At 39.6% G+C, this 19722-nt stretch overlaps 3 protein-coding genes across 9 annotated transcripts in view; 2 read left to right on the top strand and 1 right to left on the bottom strand.

Moving 5' to 3' along the window:
- LOC115687689 (probable disease resistance protein At1g61300) overlaps positions 1-19722 on the top strand; it is a 154703-nt gene that overhangs the window by 15786 nt on the left and 119195 nt on the right. For all 3 annotated transcript variants that reach the window (XM_056316893.1, XM_056316892.1, XM_056316894.1), the window contains exon 2: positions 18523-18780. In XM_056316893.1, coding sequence (XP_056172868.1) covers positions 18523-18780 — 258 coding nt within the window. The remainder of the gene's footprint in view (positions 1-18522; positions 18781-19722) is intronic.
- Positions 712-3639, top strand: LOC130139607 (uncharacterized). Of its 5 annotated transcripts, none has more exons than XM_056316924.1 (4): positions 786-1430; positions 1557-1704; positions 2885-3025; positions 3257-3639. In XM_056316924.1, the coding sequence occupies exons 1-4, from the start codon at positions 1354-1356 to the stop codon at positions 3353-3355; spliced, it is 465 nt and encodes a 154-aa protein (XP_056172899.1). In that variant the 5' UTR covers positions 786-1353; the 3' UTR covers positions 3356-3639. The 5 variants fall into 5 exon arrangements, 3 of the variants coding, with proteins under 3 accessions (XP_056172899.1, XP_056172900.1, XP_056172901.1); XM_056316925.1 differs by having other exon boundaries at positions 3162-3638; XR_008817706.1 differs by lacking the exons at positions 2885-3025; positions 3257-3639 and having other exon boundaries at positions 712-858; positions 1176-1430; positions 1557-2259.
- LOC115667750 (G-type lectin S-receptor-like serine/threonine-protein kinase At4g27290) lies at positions 7560-10610 on the bottom strand. Its single transcript, XM_056316919.1, has 5 exons — positions 8885-10610; positions 8608-8721; positions 8199-8353; positions 7901-8111; positions 7560-7798 (listed from the first exon to the last, which is right to left on the bottom strand). The coding sequence occupies exons 1-5, from the start codon at positions 10173-10175 to the stop codon at positions 7560-7562; spliced, it is 2010 nt and encodes a 669-aa protein (XP_056172894.1). The 5' UTR covers positions 10176-10610.

Below are 19722 nucleotides of genomic sequence, written 5' to 3' on the forward strand. Positions count from 1 at the left end.
GCTAAAAAGAGTGGTCCACAACAAGAAGTCTCTCCTTCCTGAAAACCGGCTCCTACTTAAAAAGTTTTATTCAAATTGAAGAAGAAAAAAGGAAAAGAAACTCCTCAAAACAAACAAATTCATCTCTAATTACTTCTTTCTTGGATAGGGGCATAAGGGAAAAAAAATCATGTTGCTTCTTAGAATTGGATATTGATTCGAAATTTGTGGTGATTTATTTGTGATTTTAAAAAATCGTATCCATAGTGGTTTATGCTAATTTAATTTTGGAATTGAGATGCTTGTTTGATGTTGTCTGTACGAAGACTCTTTATTATCAATCTAATGAGATATTTAATAAATTTGTTTGTAAGTACAATTCTGAAGTTCGTCTATACAAGATAGCAATGGTTATGCACGGAATGCGTTATAAATACAATCATTCACAAAAACAAAAATTGATGATCAAAGGTACTGATTTTTATTTTGTTTTGATTCAGAACTTTGATGGTCAAAGATTGTGATTTCCTCTGGATTTATTACCTTATGTTGGGCGTTTTATCATGCATAAAAAAACTTTTTTTTTCTAGCAGGAAAATAAACGAAACTTTAAAAATGAAAAAAACTCTCTCTACCTCTACTTCCACCCTTCCCCGAAGCGAACCCAGGAAGCTTCTTCATCACGGATCCACAACGATGACGTGTTCGAGGACGGCGCGTTCCAGATCGCCGAGGGCGGGGGCGGCGGCGAGTTGGGTCTCCTGAGCGATCGAGTTCTTGGATGATTGCGTGGACCAGGGTAAGCGGCATCCGGTTCGTAATTTGATCGGGTCGGGTCGATTCGCGTCTGTCAAACCGGGAGAGTTGCGGTGCGATCAGGTTATGCTTTTTTGATCCATCTGTTCGCCCTCGTCTCCGATCTAGTCGTGTCAGTTAGGATCCAAATCAGTTGGAATCTGGAATTGACTGGTGGTTACGGGAATTCGGCATTGCGGGTTTTATGCAGTTTTATGGCGGAGTAGGATGTGATAATGATCAATGGTTATATGGAGCTCCAAAGTTATGTCATTTGTTAGGGGAGTGCAATACAAATTGCTATGCATTTTTAGATATGGAATTGATTGAATGCTATTACAGTTTGGGGATCAGTGATAATGAAAGCTGAATATGCTAACAAGTGATTAATTATCTCCTAGATTCCGAGAAACATGGGAACCACACAGATTGGAAAGACCTAGGTTCCAGGTAAATTCAGTTGGACAGGTGGTCTTTTGTGGTAGCTCTACCCTTTCATAATTGATTATGGCTGCGCAGAACCAATGGTTGTCGCGACGCTGGAGATTCTGGCTAAACTGAAACTGCAATCGGCCGATCATGTATTCCCTAGATTCTGGGAAAGATGAGAACGAAAGTTTTGAGGATCTAGAGTCTAGACCAATGTGGTTAGACAGGTGGTTTTTTTCCTGCTAGCTGTTTATCTATCATTTTTATGTGGACTATTTCTACTTTTCTCTCTGTTTTCTCTGCTCTTCATTTCATTTTATCTCTCTCTAACATTATCTCTCTTGACGCCGCAGTGGATCGAGGAGCCAACAGTTCTTATTGCCCGCTTTGAAAATGCAAACCTTTCACACGGTTACTGATTGGTACAATGCATACGTTTCCTCCAGGGTCACTGAATTACCGTATCGACCTCATATTATCTTTGTAGACGGCCATTGCACGGTATGAGAAGGATGCTTTGGTCTCCAAATTCATGTTCTAGTGCTTATGATTTCTGCTTGTGTGGAATAGTCTTGGGGGAGTATGAAATCATTTGTTCTCTTCCTGTTTATGGGGTAATGGGTGCATGCTACACCCTTTTTTAGGTGGTCCCACAGATTTTAGATAAAGTGGAAATTGGGTCTATATGTGGCATCATGCTCGGCATGACTAAACAGGGTTTGGCTGTAACAACATGGAGTAGCCTGAAACACAGAAAATCAGCTTCAGTACAAGTGGAAAGAACCTTTGTTCTCTTTGTTTAAGAATTGCAGCAGGATGAGAGTAAAGGATTTTAGACACTTGTTTCTTTCAATAATTAGTTTTTGATAGAGGATATAGATTGATCAAAGTTACCAGAATTATCTTCAGTCAAATATCTGTAATTGCCTTTTGAGTTTAGAGAGAATAATTAGTTATCAAGGAAACTCGGTCTCTCTTACCGTCTTTATTCTTTCATGGTAAATGTGACATTTGTATCCCCTTATGAGGAGTATGCTTGATACACATTTTGTGCAAGTTCATTGATAGTTTGAACTTCTGGCAAATGAGTGTTTAACATGGTCTAATTGCTTCACTCATGATTTCATATTGTATCCCTCTTTGTTTGGTCAGTGTGCTCCCATTTTGAACCGCTTGTGCCAATCCAATATCTTACTTCTCTCTTTATCTGTCAAGTTTTAGTCAAGTCAGTCCCATGTCTCATATACCTTTTTTTTTTCCAGGCAATAGCTACATTTTGTATTTAAACCCGAAATGAATCAGCTAGTTTACCAAAAATAAACGCATCCAAGCTTTTGTTGGGCATGTATTCGTAGATCAGCATTTTTCCGTCTCCCTGAATGCAACTACCAAGAAGCTTTACTAGATTTCGGTGCTTAAGTTTCGCAATTAGTATGACCTCATTCTTGAACTCCCTCAGTCCTTGCCTAGAGCTACTTGAAAGTCTCTTCACAGCGATTTCTCATCCATCTACAAGTATACCCTGGAAAAAAAAAATAACAATGGGAAGATTCAATTCCAAAAGCAGGATCATTGTGCTATGTTTCAGATAGTCCACTCCAATTTTGTTTTACCTTGTGTACTGGTCCAAAACTGCCTTCACCTAGCTTGTTCCTCATTGAAAAATTGTTTGTGGACTCAGCAATTGTGTGTAGGTCGAATAATGGGAGCTCCAAGTCATCATCAGGGTGTTCACTCTCGCCCTTCAGATATATTTTCTGCTATCTCTAAAATGGAAAATCGGAGGTATTTAGCTCAAGTAAAAAGAAGGCAGGGAAGCACTGTAAGTCCCACTTCTGATGAAATCAGTGAACAAACTTTTTTCTGCGGTATCATGCAACTCTCTGACTATGCCAAATTTTTAGTTTTCAAATTTAGAGTGATAATTTCCGATATTCTTCTCTTTTCCTTGACCACAGATTTTCTCTTTGGCATGAAAACTAAGTATTGTGAGGAGAGTCATGAGAAGAAATATGTACCTCTGAAGTTTTTCCTTCTTCTGCGTGCATAACAGATGGCGACTAGCATGGCAGTAGTTATGGCAATTGCTAATACAACTACCAGAACTATCCACACCTTGGACTTACTCTTCCCTGTTCAATTGAAAAGTTAGCATAAAAAACATAAAAATGCCAAATATGACGGGTGACTATTGAAAGGTATGTGCTCACATTTGATAGGAAAAATAATGATAGATGAAACGGAAATCTAGTGCAAGATCTACTTTTCTAAGAGATGCCAAAACAAGATAGTACCTATTTCTGAAGCTGGCATCCGCAAATATGGAACCTGCCCAGCATCTGGATACTGTCTCATAGCTATCAGATCACCGAACCACATTGCACATCCACTTGCTCGTCCTCTGATATCTGAGTTTGCATATGCTGTACATGAACAGTTGTTCAAGCATTTGGTCCAGCAATCGTCAAGGCTCAAGGTACTATCCAATTTCATGTTAGGATACTTTATGAATCCATCGCTGATGATGCAGTTCAGAGGCTCATTCTGAACACATCCTTGCGACCGGTCAGTGGAGTTCCATTGATCCGGATTTTGGGTTGTGAATCCTTTTAAGCACTGGCAATACGGCAGCTGGTTAGTTATGCATTTGCTGTAGGCACCGCAAATGTCATAGGTGTTGCAGTAGTCCTTTGGAACAGTGAGGAAGAGCCTCCAGCTTTGAGTCGCTTCGCTCCACATGGACCGCTCCCACAAGTAGTCTATTTGATTCAAGACAGTCCTTACGAGCACAGATTTGTTGGTGTTATGATACATATAGTAAATTTCTTCTGCATCGGATACAAAATTATACCAGAAAATGGAATTGGACCCTTGTTGCAGCGCGCCTCTAAACCGAAGGCCATTCCATGGTCCGGTCCTGAAGTACTTGTCGGAGCCCTTCCATGCTACGATGTCAGGGAAATTACAGTTGGCCATCCCCAAATGAGAAATCTCCCGGAGACGGGTCATCTGGACTCTTACAGGTAGATAATTGCCGATCGAGACCGGTCATGAAGTCCCATCCAAGCTTCATTTCTGTCAAAAAAGTGTCGGTAGGGTACTCGAAGCTTTGCCCCAAATGAGTATTCAAACTGTCATTCTTGCCATCTCTCGGCACAAGAATTCCATTATCTAAGAGCTGTAGAACTGGATTCTCAGCCTGTTCGATAGTGTTCACGGACCAAACAACACTGCTGTTGTGGCTTAGGAGGACTATACTGCCTGTGCTATTGATCATCAGCGTGCCGCTAGAGTCATTAATTGGACTGCTTCTATTTGCAACCCAAACAACAGTTCTAAGTGGGATGTTCTTGTACCAAATTCCCTAGTAACGGCCCCTCGAACTGCCTGGACTGAAGAACCCTAGTTCAAAAGTTCCCACACTCGAAGCTATTGTCTCACTATCACTTAACGGTTGAGATACATCGATAGTGTCAACTGCGGCCGCGAAGCCTGAGAAGCACAAAACCAAGCTTCCTGTGACAAGCAAAGGACACAGGACATTCATCTTTCGGGTGTTCAAGGTTTAAGGTGTGTTTTTGGAGGGATAAAGGGACTTCTATTTGCGGTAATTAACGTAATTATAGGCGAAAAATATGAGAAGTGTAGACTTGGTGAATGGTTTTTTAATTGGACTATATTCTGCGTTTTCAGCATTAAACGGCAGCATTTGACTAACAGTAGCGGAAATAAGAGGGAGGATGACTGGTAAGATGTTTATCTGACAATGAAACGTTAACTAAAGTTCATTACTTTGACTAGCAAATCACGGATTTCCCATTATCTTATCTATTGTAAAGGCAACTATATGGACCACTTCATAGTCCATAGCATCAATCGACCCCGTGACTTCAGTCTTCATTGCGCATTTTCTCTGGGGTGGACAGAGAACCCAAACCGCCTTTTGCATCAGAGTCTTCCAACTGAAGCCTGGTGATGGAATGCAGTCTGCTCCAACCATCTTGCCATCCGGACAACATTAAAAGTAGCTCCTTTTAAGGTCTTGTTTACATGCTTTTGGACGTGTCAAATGACTAGATATTAATTTCCAATGTTATCGAACCCTAAATTAGTGATCAAAACGCACTCATCAACGAGCTTAAATATAAAATTGTGAACTTTGAGACTAATTGGGTTCCTTCTTTCCGTCTTTCTAAGGGGTCATTATTCTAGTTTGAAGCTCCATCAGCGAAGGTCCGGTCCTTGACCGAATTCCCACCGCGTTGACAAAGAAAAGTCTGTTCACATGCAGCGAGAAACTTCATCACGTCACCAAAAAAGGAGACGTGCAAAAAGAGCACTCAGTCAAAGTTTCATTAAACTACATTATCTTATCCTTGTTTTCCTGTTCTTGGTCATTGATTGAGAAATCCATTATGGAAGTCGAGTGGAAGACGATATCGGGCAGATTGGTCGCAGCTACAGGAAGCATTTCGAAAGCGGACCGCGTTGAGCTATTGCACGCAATTGTTGACCTCGGATGGAAGATTTTTTAGGAAATTAGCGTCGGACGGGTTATGCCGATGCTCTCAATTTGTTGGTGCTTCTATGCTGCTCCGTTAATCAGGGTGGAGCTTGAATTCCTGGTTACTGGGCCAGTATGGACTGAGTTCAGATCGGATTCAATAGAACATTTTAGGATGACCATTTATCCGGGTCAACATGACCAGTTAAAACGTTGTTAGTTTCCTACCACATTTCTAGGATTATAAAAGTGGTACTAATAAACCGAAGTTACAAACTGTCGAATTCTAAGTGAAAAAGAAGGAATAGAGCGTGTGTGCTATAATCCCTCTGTGGCACCGTTCCTGGGAGAGTTGGCGTGCATCGAATTATGATACAAAAGTATGTGATGGAAAATTTTTCAGTTTTATTGATACTTTCTATAAGACTTATGACAGAAAGTACGTGATTGCAATGGGATTGTGACTGAAGGATCAGCCCCATAAAAGGACCATACAAGCTCCAATTAAAAGAAAGTGTCTGAGATCCAAATACACTAACTTATGGAAATACACTTAAAAGAGTATGGATTGCCAAAATCAGAAACACAGCATGGCATGGTCGGATGGCTTGCGAAAAATTTCATTTGATGGACAAGTTAATTGCAAATAATTCTAAACCATTGACTTTAAACTACATTATCTTATCCTTGTTTTCCTACTTCCTTCCCATATGGAAAGAACGCTCATGGATCACTGTAATACAATGCAATGCTAATGCGCCAGCCGCTGATTCATACAAGACGCTACACTAGACAGCCAACATGTGATGAAACAAAATTAGAAGAAAACGTAGGAAGTTGATCACCACCTTTCGACGAAACATACTCAAAGAGGACGTCATGAAAAGTTTAGTTTTCTTATACGCATGTTGTGTTTCTACAAAAATGTGTGGGATTTTGATTGTGTGGCCCAATCGGGCTAACTTGATGGCCAGAACCCAGAAGTCAGGATCTTTTAAGTGGTTAACCTGTCTATAAAGAAAAACGATCAAAATCCCACACATTTCTGTAGAATATTACCCAACTTTCTAAGACATACATAAGAAATCACAGGATTTACAGATGTGGTTTTCCTTAATATAGTAAGGATGAGACACCCGGCAGGTTATCGGGTCCGGGATTCATTTCTGCCAAAAAGCGTATCTTAAAATCTGCTTGCTGCATTGCAGGTTTGCCGGGGCCTTGGTTATGTCGTGGCTAGCCTCTTCTTTGCTGTGGTTGAGATGTCAATCCAGTCTTTTTCATGATATCCAGTCCAATCTTCGGTTCTCATCGTATTTCCAATTTACAGGTTTAGGTTGCCATTTCAATCTGCGGTTTTCAACACCGCTATACCTTGTGACGGCATCAAGCGCGTAAATATGAAGCAAGATGTCTTTTTCATGGTCAACAGCTTATAGTGACCTACAAGGGGAAGTTAATGCGGACTTTCGAGGGCATCTCCAGAAGAGTTGCACCTAGATCTCTTGTTGCTCTGTCATCCATTTTGATGTATCAGGTCTTAGGAATAGTGAAGGTTATACTCTCTCTCTCTCTCTCTCTCTCTCTCTCTCTCACAGCTTCTGGATAAATTACTCACATGGCCGACCAGACTGGTTCGAATGATATAATCCCCTGTTCCTTTTTCCACTTAGAGTTTCGAGGACCAAAATGCCAAAGCTGAACACATCCGATTTAACTGAAAATAGCCCATCGATGGCATATTCGGGTGCCATATAGCCACTGAGAAACAGAAGAAAATATCAGAACATGCATTAAAAGGGAATCAGCACCACCCTCTTCACTCTCTGCATAGAATACTGCAAGATACTTACTATGTCCCAACCACTCTGTTGGTATTTCCTTCTGTCTCGTCTCCTCCAAATATCCTAGCCATGCCAAAATCTGAAATTTTTGGATTCATCTCGTTGTCAAGAAGGACATTACTCGCTTTGAGATCCCGGTGGATTATCCTCAACCTCGAATCTTGATGAAGATAAAGTAGGCCCCTAGCGACACCGCAGATAATATTGAACCGCTTGGGCCAATCCAATAACTTACTTCTCTCTTTATCTGTCGAGTTTGAGTCAAGTCAGTCCCATGTATCATAAACTTTTCTTTTCCAGGCAATAGCTACATTTTGTATCTAAACCCGACATGAATCAACTAGTTTACCAAAAATAAAGGCATCCAAGCTTTTGTTGGGCATGTATTCATAGATCAGCATTTTTTCGTCTCCCTGAATGCAACAACCAAGAAGCTTTACTAGATTTCGGTGCTGAAGTTTCGCAATTAGTATGACCTCATTCTTGAACTCCCTCAGTCCTTGCCTAGAGCTACTTGAAAGTCTCTTCACAGCGATTTCTCGTCCATCTACAAGTATACCCTGGAAAAAAATAACAATGGGAAGAGTCAATTCTAATAGCAGGAATTGTGCTATGTTTCAGATAGTACACTCCAAAATTTGTTTTACCTTGTATACAGGTCCAAAACCGCCTTCACCTAGCTTGTTCCTCATCGAAAAATTGTTTGTGGACTCAGCAATTGCGTGTAGGTCGAATAATGGGAGGTCCAAGTCATCATCAGGGTGTTCACTCTCTTGACCTTCAGATATATTTTCTGCTATCTCTAAAATGGAAAATCGGAGATACTTAGCTCAAGTAAAAAGAAGGCAGGGAAGCACTGTAAGTCCCACTTCTGATCAAACAAGTGAACAAACTATTTTCTGCGGTATAATGCAACTCTCTGACTATGCCAAATTTTTAGTTATCAAATTCTGAGTAATAATTTTCGATGTTCTTTTCTCTTTTCCTTGACCACAAATTTTCTCTTTGGCATGAAAACTAAGTATTGTGAGGAGAGTCATGAGAAGAAAGATGTACCTCCGAAGTTTTTCCTTCTTCTGCCGGCATAACAGATGGCGACTAGCATGGCAATAGCCATGGCAATTGCTAATACAACTACCAGAACTATCCACACCTTGGAATTACTCTTCCCTGCTCAATTGAAAAGTTCGCATAAAAAACATATAAATGTCAAATATGATGAGTAATTATTGAAGGGTGTGTGCTCACATTTGAAAGGAAAAAAGAATGATAGATGAAACGGAAATCTAGTACAAGATCTACTTTTCTAAGAGATGCCAAAACAAGATAGTACCTATTTCAGAAGCTGGCATCCGCAAATATAGAACCTGCCCAGCATCTGGATACTGTCTCATATCTATCAGATCACCGAACCACATTGCACATCCGCTTCCTCGTCCTCGGATATCTGAGTTTGCATATGCTGTACATGAACAGTTGTCCAAGCATTTGGTCCGGCAATCGTCGAGGCTCAAGGTACTATCCACTAAACAATGAGTAGTGTCCGGCAATTTCATGTTAGGATACTTTATGAATCCATCACTGATGCTGCAGTTCAGAGGCTCATTCCGAACACATCCTTGTGACCAGTCAGTGGAGTTCCATTGATCCTGATTTTCGGGTGTGAAACCTTTTAAGCATTGGCAATATGGAAGCTGGTTAGTTATGCATTTGCTGTAGGCACCGCAAAAGCCATAGGTGTCGCAGTAGTCCTTTGGAACAGTGAGGAAGAGCCTCCAGCCTTGAGTCGCTTCGCTCCACGCGGACCGCTCCCACAAGTAATTTGTTTGATTCAACACAGTCCTTACGAGCACAGATTTGTTGGTGTTATGATACATATAGTAAATTTCTTCTGCATTGGATACGAAATTATACCAGAAAATGGAATTGGACCCTTGTTGCGGCGCGCCGCTAAAACGAAGGCCATTCCATGGTCCGGTCCTGAAGTACTTGTTGGAGCCCTTCCATGCTACGATGTCAGGGAAATTACGGTTGGCCATCCCCCAAGTGAAATCTCCTGGGGACGGGTCATCTGGACTCTTCCAGGAAGATAATTGCCGATTGAGACCGGTCTTCAAGTCCCATCCAAGCTTCATTTCTGGCAAAAAAGTGTTGGTAGGGTAATCGAAGCTTTGCCACAAATGAGTATCCAAACTGTCATTCTTGCCATCTCTCAGCACAAGATTTCCATTATCTAAGAGCTGTAGAACTGGATTCTCGGCCTGTTCGGTAGTGTTCGCAGACCAAACGACACTGCTGTTGTGGCTTAGGAGGACTATATTGCCTGTGCTATTCATCATCAGCGTGCCGCTAGAGCCGTTAATTGGATTACTTCTATTTGCAACCCAAACAACAGTTCTAAGTGGGATGTTCTTGTACCAAATTCCCAAGTAACGGCCCCTCGAACTGCCTGGACTGAAAAACCCCAGTTCAAAAGTTCCCCCACTCGAAGCTATTGTCTCACCATCACTTAACGGTTGAGATGCATCGACAGTGTCAACTGCGGCCGCGAAGCCTGAGAAGCACAAAACCAAGCTTCCTGTGGCAAGCAAAACACACCGGACATCCATCTTTCGGGTGTTCATGGTTCAAGGTGTGTTTTTGGAGGGATAAAGGGACTGCTATTTGCGGTAATTAATGTAATTATAGACGAAAAATATGAGAAGTGTAGACTTGGTGAATGGTTTTTTGATTGGACAAAATTCTGCGTTTTCAGCATCAAACATCAGCATTTGACTAACAGTAGCGGAAATGAGAGGGAGGATGATTGGTAAGATTACATCTGACAATGATACGTTAACTAAAGCTCATTACTTTGACTAGCAACTCACGGATTTCTCATGATCTTATCTATTGTAAAGGCGACCACATGGATTGCTTCATAGTCCACAGCATCAATCAACACCGTGACTTCTGTCTTCATTGCGCACTTTTCTAGGGTGGACAGAGAACCCAAACTGCCGTTTGCATCAGAGTCTTCCAACTGAAGCCTGGAGGTGGAATGCAGTCTGTTCCAACCATCTTGCCATCCGGACAACATTAAAACCAGTTCCTTTTGAGGTCCTGTTTAAATGCTTTTGGACATGTCAAATGACTACATATTAATTTCCAATGTTATCGAACCATAAATTAGTGATCAAAACGCACTCATCAACGAGCTTAAATATAAAATTGTGAACTTTGAGACTAATTGGGTTCCTTCTTTCCGTCTTTCTAAGGGGTCATTATTCTAGTTTGAAGCTCCATCAGCGAAGTTTCGGTCCTTGACCGAATTCCCACCGTGTTGACAAAGAAAAGTCTGTTCACATGCAGCGAGAAACTTCATCACGTCACCTAAAAAGGGGATGTGCAAAAAGAGCACACAGTCAAAGTTTCATTAAACTACATTATCTTATCCTTGTTTTCCTGTTCTTGGTCGTTGATTAAGAAATCCATTATGGAAGTCAAGTGGAAGACGATATCGGGCAGATTCGTCGCAGCTACAGGAAGCATTTCGAAAGCGGACCGCGCTGAGCTATTGCACGCAATTGTTGACCTGGGATGGAAGATTTTTTAGGAAATTAGCGTCGGACGAGTATGCCGATGCTCTCTAATTGTTGGTGCTTCTAAGCTGCTCCGTTAATCAGGTTGGAGCTTGAATTCCTGGTTACTGGCAAGTATGGACTGAGTTCAGATCGGATTCAATAGAAAATTTTAGGATGACCATTTATCCGGGCCAACATGACCGGTTAAAACGTTGTTAGTTTCCTACCACATTTCTAGGATTATGAAAGTGGTACTAATAAACCGAAGTTATAAACTGCAGAATTCTAAGTGAAAAAGAAAGAATAGAGCGTGTGTGCTATAATCCCTCCGTGGCACCATTCCTGGGAGAGTTGGCGTACCTCGAATTATGATATAAAAGTACATGATTGAAAATTTTTCAGTTTTATTGATACTTTCTATAAGACTTATGAAAGATAGTTCGTGATTGCAATAGGATTGTGACTGAAGGATCAGCCCCGTAAAAGGACCATACAAGCTCCAATTAAAAGAATGTGTCTGAGATCCAAATACACTAACTTATGGAAATACACTTAAAAGAGTATGGATTGCCAAAATCAGAGACACAGCTTGGCATGGTCGGATGGTTTGCGAAAAGTTTCATTTGCTGGACAAGTTAATGCCAAATAATTCTAAACCATTGACTTTAAACTACATTATCTTATCCTTGTTTTCCTACTTCCTTCCCATATGGAAAGAACGCTCATGGATCACTGTAATACAATGCAATGCTAATGCGCCAGCCGCTGATTCATACAAGACGTTACACTAGACAGCCAACATGTGATGAAACACAATTAGAAGAAAACGTAGGAAGTTGATCACCACCTTTCGACCAAACATACTCAAAGAGGACGCAATGAAAAGTTTAGTTTTCTGACGCGCATGTTGTGTTTCTACAAAAATGTGTGGGATTTTGATTGTGTGGCCCAATCGGGCTAACTTGATGGCCATAACCCAGAAGTCAGGATCTTTTTAGTGGTTAACCCGTCTATAAAGAAAAATGATCAAAATCCCACACATTTTTGTAGAATAGTACCCAACTTTCTAAGACATACATAAGAAATCACAAGATTTACAGATGTGGTTTTGCTTAATATAGTGAGGATGATACACCCGGCAGGTTATCGGGTCTGGGATTCATTTCTGCCAAAAAGCGTATCTTAAAATCTGCTTGCTGCATTGCAGGTTTGCTGGGGTCTTGGTTATGTCGTGGCTAGCCTCTTCTTTGCTGTGGTTGAGATGTCAATCCAATCTTTTTCATGATATCCAGTCCAATCTTCGGTTCTCATCGGATTTCCAGTTTACAGGTTTAGGTTGCCATTTCAATCTGCGGTTTTCAACACCGCTATACCTTGTGACGGCATCAAGCGCGTAGATATGAAGCAAGATGTCTTTTTCATGGTCAACAGCTTATAGTGACCTACAAGGGGAAGTTAATGCGGACTTTCGAGGGCATCTCCAGAAGAGTTGCACCTAGATCTCTTGTTGCTCTGTCATCCAATTTGATGTATCAGGTCTTAGGAATAGTGAATGTTATACTCTCTCTCTCTCTCTCTCAGCTTCTAAGCTTGTTTCTAAGGCTATGGACGCTGCTTAATATCAGGACTGTGTAAGCTCAGAAAAATATGAAAATTTGAGTACTGTAAGTGAGTAAATCTGGGACTCTGAGCAAGTCATTGGCTTTTTTCTTATCTAGCAAGTTTCATGTGGATTGCCTAGCAAAAAAGCAAGTAAACCCATATATAAATACGCAAATTATGGGGTGTCATACAAATCAGAAGTTACTTCCAAGTATTGGTTTGCATTATTCATCACCTACCAAAGATGGTGAATACTCTTTTCAATAGGGGAATGATCTGGTCATCAATGATAACTTCTTGTTTATATTATGTGGCAAGTTTAATTGGTAGTTAAGGCATTAACTATGCCTGAGCTTTCACATTCTCTTGTTGCTCAAGATTTGGTTGTTTAATGAGCTCAGTCAGGCTGAAGAAAACAGGGGAACAGAAAGTAAAGCAAGCTAGAGAGAGAGAGAGCGCGCCCCACTCGCAAAGAGGAAGGAGGATTGTGCTACTTGCTCGACTTTTGACTTTTCCTTTCGATTATTTAAGCTTCTAGAATTCAAATTTGCTTAAGCTTTAAGAATTGTATAAAAAGCATCATTCTAAAAGTCATCTTAAATTTTTGACAAACAACTTTTTTTTCATGGTAATGGGAAATTGGAGGCCGCTTTAAGAGTTGCTTTACATTAAAAGAAAAAAATTTTGAAATTAAAAAGGATTAAAGGATGAAAATCGTATTGTATCGGCTATTAGTGACCTCACTTGAATAAGGAAGTATACAAAGTCGCGAGTGGGCAGTCCCATCAACGCGCACTCGGTCCGACGTGGCAACATTCTCCCGGCGAGTGACGCGAAAATGATGCCGTCTTGCTGACGTGGCGGCTCCAAGTGCTTTGCTTCCATCGACGCGAGGGCAAATGATCACCGAAATCACACAAAAGCATCAGTCGAATCCCACACAAGTTCGCGAATTCCCATTAACAAAAAAAAAGGGTGGAAATGAAAAGGAAATGATGCCGATTCCTTCTCCTACGCCCTAACTTTCTCTCTCTCTCTCTCTCTTTGTGAAAAAAAGTCGAGAGAAATTCGCCATTCGCAGTGCACGATTGTGGGCTTCCGATAGAGAGAGAGAGAGCACGCAGTGACAGCGAGGAATTGCCTTCTATAAAGAAAAACAATCAAAATCCCACTCATTTTTGTAGAATATTACCCAACTTTCTAAAGACATGCATAAGAAATCATAAGATTTACAGATGTGCTTTTGCTTAATATAGCGAGGAAGGATGAGACGACAGGCGGGTTATCAGGTTTGGGATTCACATTTTTGCCAAAAAGCATATCTTAAAATTCGTTGTGGAAAAATAAGGTATGGGTGGACATTTTACCCAAACACGCAAAAAAAATTGGGTCAATCCAATTTGGAATTTCCGGGTTGCTTCGGGTCAATCGCATATGAAGAATCTTTTTTTTTTACCCTTGTGCTTGAATCCTAATTGAAATTTTTTGAATAGTTAGAAATATCTTTGAAAGAATTCTGATAATCTAGGCATACTAACACTAGTCGACCGAATTTGTTTGCTAAGTAGAGTGATAGATTTTCTATTGAGTGGTCAAAAAATTTTGCCAACGAAAATAATTACTTATGGATTTTTACATCACTAAGTAAATTAATTACTAGCCAAATCTTAGTATTTCTAAACACTACTCTTGCAATTCACTGGTAGGATCGGGTTGACCCCATTTAACTAGGCTTGATCCCGTCGGCTTGAATGATAATCAGAAATTTGGAATAGGCATAATTACAAAACATTCAGTCTTGTCAGCCAATATACATGTAATATCCTACGAAAATATACAATTGATATAACTTTCAAAAGATGTCTCCTTTTAGTTGAGCTCTAAAGTTGGATAGGTGTCACGTTAAAAATCAGAGGTTTTATTTCGTTAGTGTTTTTCCTATGTAACTTCTCGCTTCGACTCCAAAATTGGACATTTCCTTTGTGAAGCTTCTATCCTAGTCTTGCTTATATACTTTTATTATTCATATTCATGAAATGTTGTTCTTAGTTTCCAAGTAGATTTTAGAGAAAACTGCGTGTCATGCACTGACCACTGGCTAAGTGCTTGCCAACTCGATCATTGACTATAAATAAATACTTGTGGTTTGTGGAGGGACGAAAGTAACCCCCCAAGCAGATACCTAGTTTCATAAAACTGAGGAGGAAGGGAGGAAAATGGTCCATTTGATCCTAAATTCATTGTGCAAACATATTTTAATCATTGAAAGAAATTGTGTTTTGCAATGTCCTTTTTTCTATAAAGAAAAGTAAATTAAAGATGTCAATTTATCTTTAGATAGGGCTGTGCATAAAGTTGCCGCCGCCAACTTTGACTTGTACCCTTGTAAATCTTTATTCTGTTCTCACCAGTAACTATATTTTATTCCACACGGAACTCAGCGGACCACCATCAACGTCTCCCCATTTTCCTGCTCCTTTCGTTCTTTATCAAAAGGTGCTTTTATTCATGGCACTACCACGTCGGTAATAAATTTACGTCAATAAAATAATAAGACTTTTTTTAGATAAAGAAAAGTTCGAAAAAAATTTAAATTAAACCTAAAAATTGGGTTTTCTTTAAATTAAAAAAAAAATTTGGAGTGAATTTGTTATCGTACCTAATTTTCATATCCTAGAACGGTTTTATTTTAGAGAATTTTAACAATTTTTATTGGGTTGGATTTGTTATCGAAGTGAAAATGCAACGTTAGTCTGTACCTATCGCTCTATTACTTTGCTAATGTGAATTTGTTATCGACGTGGAAGTACCACATCAAGTTAAGATTGGATCACTGTGATATATTTTTAAAAATAAATTAAATTTTGATGATTTTTTTTACGCAAAATAAAATTCGAGAAGTTCGAAATAAATTTGAGACTTGACGTAAAGTTGAGGATTTTTTTGGGTGAATCATATTATTGTATCTACTTTTCCAAACACATCGGTTTCCACCTGCTTAATAAATATGGTCGGCAAAAATATCTAGGGGCATTGACAGACCTAGGAGGTGCAGGGCCCCTGGGGGCTAGTGGTGGCCCCTGCCCCCCTTCGGACCCCAAATTTCCCTTCAAATTAAGGGAGAAAAATGTATATTTCACTGACGATGAACGAAATGAAGTCTCAAATGATATTTTTATATAATAACAAGTGGAGCGGATTTAAAGTAAATACGTTCAGCCATAAACCACGAACAACGAATATCACCTCATAAAGAATGAAAAATTTAGATAACAGAAGAAGATGAGTATGGTTGAGTTCGTTTCTTCGAGATCATCATGTTCCTAATCCTCCAATATATACTACTTCTAGTGATTGCGCCAACAATCGTATGGGATTATCCCCGATAATATCAATATGGGATACTATTTTCTTTGAGTAGCTGTGATGTTTTGGTTGCTAGTGTGAAGGAACTTGCAGGGGAAATTAACCAAAAAAAAAAGTCCTAAACTTATTGTATTTGTGCCAATTCAATTCTAAATTTTTTAATTTTGGTTAATTCAATCCTAAGACGATTTACTAATTTAGTCCTAATCTTTTTACGATTTGTCAATTTAGTTCTCCCGACTAATTTTGGCCTGAAATTGCTGACGTGGCGATTTAAGTTGTGTCAGTTATCCTACGTGGTATGGGCGACACTAAAGTTGACAATTTTGGTAATTCTTTTTAAAATTTTCTGAATTTTTTTCCTTTTTTCTTTTTTTCTTTCCCTTTTTTTACGTTTCCTTTCTCTTTTTTCTTTTTTCCTTATTTCCTTCCGCCGGTTGCCAGCCTTAGTGATTATAGAAATCCTTCTCTTGAGATCAATACATGAATAAGAGAATAGCTACTGGCTAGAGACGGGTACATTTCCTCAACCCATGGCCGTGCAAGCTACTCTGATACATCTCAAAACCATTTCCTCAATCTGTGGACATGACTAATTCACAGCTTGTTTGTTCTAATAGGTATGCATTGTGAAACAGGCAACTTTTTTTAGGTCATTTCGAAAGCATTTTGCCACAATAATTATCCATTTTAATATTTTATCATCCTGAAAATTAAAATATCTGTCTCGATATGAAAAATTATCGCAATTGTGCCTGAATTTAGCCATCACCTGTGATTCGCAGGCTTTAATACCTCCTAGTTAGATTAAGTATGGCGGTGAATGAACCTTCTCTCACAAGTAAATTACTATTATTATTTTATTTTTTTGCTACCAATTAATTGTCCATTAGAGAGTAAAATAGGGGATCAATGCCGCTCAACCATAGGCCGATGTCTAGTGGCCTTGTCATTGATGTGAGATAAGAGGGTACAAAAAGAACCCACCGAGCAAACAAGTAGAATCCTATGAAACTACCTCGTTTCATAAAACTGAGGAGGAAGGGAGAAAAATGGCCATAATTTGAATTCTAAATCCATCGTGTGCAAAAACATTTTGATCATTGAAATTATGTGTTGAAATTAAAGACGTTAATTTATCTTTTAGATAGAAAGAATCTTTCTAGAGGGCTGGCCACATAGTTGATGCAGACTTTGACTTAGACGATCACTTTAAAAGTCTTTGCTCTTTATGTGTTGAAATAAAAGACGTTAATTTCAATCCTAAATCCATTATTTGCAAACACATTTCGATCATTAAAATTATATGTTGAAATTAAAGACGTTGAAATTAAACACATTTCGCCCTCGCCGGCCCTGGCCTGTAGTCAGTCGCCAATGGCCGGCGGCAGGTCGAGAAGAAGAAGAACAACAAACAAAAGAAGAAAGAAGAAGAATCAGAAATGGAAAAATTGTTCCCAGAATTAAGAAACTATTTTTTTTTGGCTTTTTAATTCTGTTCTAAAATTGATTTTGGGAATAATTTTTTGTAAATTTGTGCCTCAACATAAAAATTTTAGCAAATAGATTTCTGTTCTCAAACTGATTCTGGAAACAAAAGAACATAAATATTTTTTCTAGACGATCACTTTTATTCAATGTTTCCGGTGAGCGAAGACTTTTTTGCGCTTTATCATAAATAACTTCCATAATTTTCTGAGTGGTCGGTCAACCGCTTCGTCAGAGATGTTATAGGTCCATGTCTGAGCCACGTCGCGAATCCCAACTCTAACCACCTTTCAAAGCTGCCTGTCAAAGCCATACTCGATGCGTGTAAACTGGATGGTTTTACCCTGTGCATGGTTGAACCAAACATGTTTTCTTCGTATCCGAAAGTGAAAAGAGAAGTTGGCTAGAAATGGGGGTGGGGTCACTGAAGCGGGGCCTTCTTTCTAAAAGAATTGGGGATTGACGAAGACTTTCACCCTATTCCCAAGTCCAAAATTCATTATATATCTTACAGGCTCCCGCACCATTCTTCACCACAAAAAGATCTAAGGTCTTCCTTGAAACGTATCTGCTCATTCTTTTGAGGGATACTCTAAGAAAATGCCCAGAGAGAAGGACTCCTTCCGGGATCATGTGGAGTTCCTGCAGAACAACAAGTGGAAGTGTAACTTCTGCAGCAAGGAGTATCGCGGAAGTGTGACCAGGATCAAGGCCCACTTAGCCGGAGTCGCAGGATATGGGATCAATGACTGCAAGGACGTCGACGGCCGAGTGAGATCGGAAGCCAGAAATGCGTTGAAGGGTAAAGGAGCGGCAGAGCCGAGCAATGGAGCAGAGGGCAATGTTGAAGAGGGTCCGCATCTGCCTGTGACTGCGAACAATGAAGATGCTCGGAGAGAGACTTCATTTGCTGCCATGCCGGACCCGAGGTCTGATGTCACAAGCACTGTAGGTGCAAGTTCATCAGCCTTTCTTCCATTGCTTGAGACAAATTTGCCCAGTCAGTCTCTTCCGGCTCAAAACATGATCCCGTGGGGCGAATTTCCATTCTCGCCACAACAACCTCAATCTCAAGCTGGTGATTCTTCCATTCAGCCGTGGAATTTTAGTTATCCTAGCAGCCGTCCAGATCTCGCACCTGAAGCTTTGACTAACATGCCACGCCCAGTGAACGCAGAAGAGGGAGAACCCAATACAGAGGTTCCACAAGGTATGGGCATCTCCAAATTCATCATATGTTAAAGCTCATGCAAGACGCTTAATTCGTCTTCTAATCCATAGCTAAGAATAGGGATATAGGCAGGACGCATAAATTTCTACTAATAATAGAGAACCCAAAATAGACAGGAATTAATTGGAAGAGAGGAATTTGATAGGAGTCGGGTCAATGATAACTACTGGTTCTTAGAAAATGAACAGCAATATGATTTGACGGGTTACATTCAGATCTTGAAAGGCCATGCTCTCTCTTTCAAATCGTGGAAGAGTCCTGCTAGGAGGACGGCGCAGTTATAGTAATTTTCTAACGGTGGCATATTGACCACAGGTTTCAATTTAAGAGAGGTGGGCAACCGGATGTGAGAAAAAGTGGAATAAAGATTGTCTTTTTATTTTATTAAAGGAATAACATTAACGGTGGCAGATCTATTTTTGTTTGAAAATCAAAATCATCTCTCTATCTTTTTTATATCAAATAATTGCGTTAGTCCTTCCCCTATACTTTTTCCTTTTGCTAGTGAATTTTTGTTGATATGAAGTGCGGAATCGCTTAATTGCACACTAAAATCCAAGCTAGCCTCCTTTTTTACTTCGCTCTCGATTTGGATTTTGATACTAAATAGAAAAGAGAAATTAAATTACAATGAGGTGCATAAAGTGAAATGAATACAAAGTGTTTCATAATGAGGATCACAATTTCTAGTACAATTCAAAAAATGACTCGAATACAATATAAATTTATTGAGAAATCCGAACCTAAATTGAACACGACATAATATGATGTGGTTAACTTGAACATGACAGATTGACAATATTTCATAAATTTTCAGTAAAAAGAACTTTTTCTCTTCACATTGGAACAGTTCGTAATACAAGTATTAAATCAAATGAATATTTGGTCATTTATAATTTTATGTTTCTTTTTTTCCCTTTT

The sequence above is a fragment of the Syzygium oleosum genome, unplaced genomic scaffold, assembly GCF_021117445.2.
Source record: "Syzygium oleosum isolate NSW1041296 unplaced genomic scaffold, Sole_v2.1 Sole_v2.13, whole genome shotgun sequence".
Taxonomy (NCBI): Eukaryota; Viridiplantae; Streptophyta; class Magnoliopsida; order Myrtales; family Myrtaceae; genus Syzygium; species Syzygium oleosum.

Excerpts from the sequence above, each read along its gene's own strand:
- LOC115667750 (XM_056316919.1), bottom strand. The coding sequence starts at position 10,175 with ATGAACACCCGAAAGATGGATGTCCGGTGTGTTTTGCTTGCCACAGGA. Across the intron at positions 8,112-8,198 it reads GTTTTGGACCTGTATACAAG|GGTATACTTGTAGATGGACG; the intron begins GTAAAACAAATT and ends ATTTTTTTCCAG. Across the intron at positions 7,799-7,900 it reads CTTGGATGCCTTTATTTTTG|ATAAAGAGAGAAGTAAGTTA; the intron begins GTAAACTAGTTG and ends CAAACTCGACAG.
- LOC130139607 (XM_056316924.1), top strand. The coding sequence starts at position 1,354 with ATGTATTCCCTAGATTCTGGGAAAGATGAGAACGAAAGTTTTGAGGAT. Across the intron at positions 1,431-1,556 it reads AGACCAATGTGGTTAGACAG|TGGATCGAGGAGCCAACAGT; the intron begins GTGGTTTTTTTC and ends TTGACGCCGCAG. Across the intron at positions 1,705-2,884 it reads TTGTAGACGGCCATTGCACG|CAATTGTGTGTAGGTCGAAT; the intron begins GTATGAGAAGGA and ends TTGTGGACTCAG.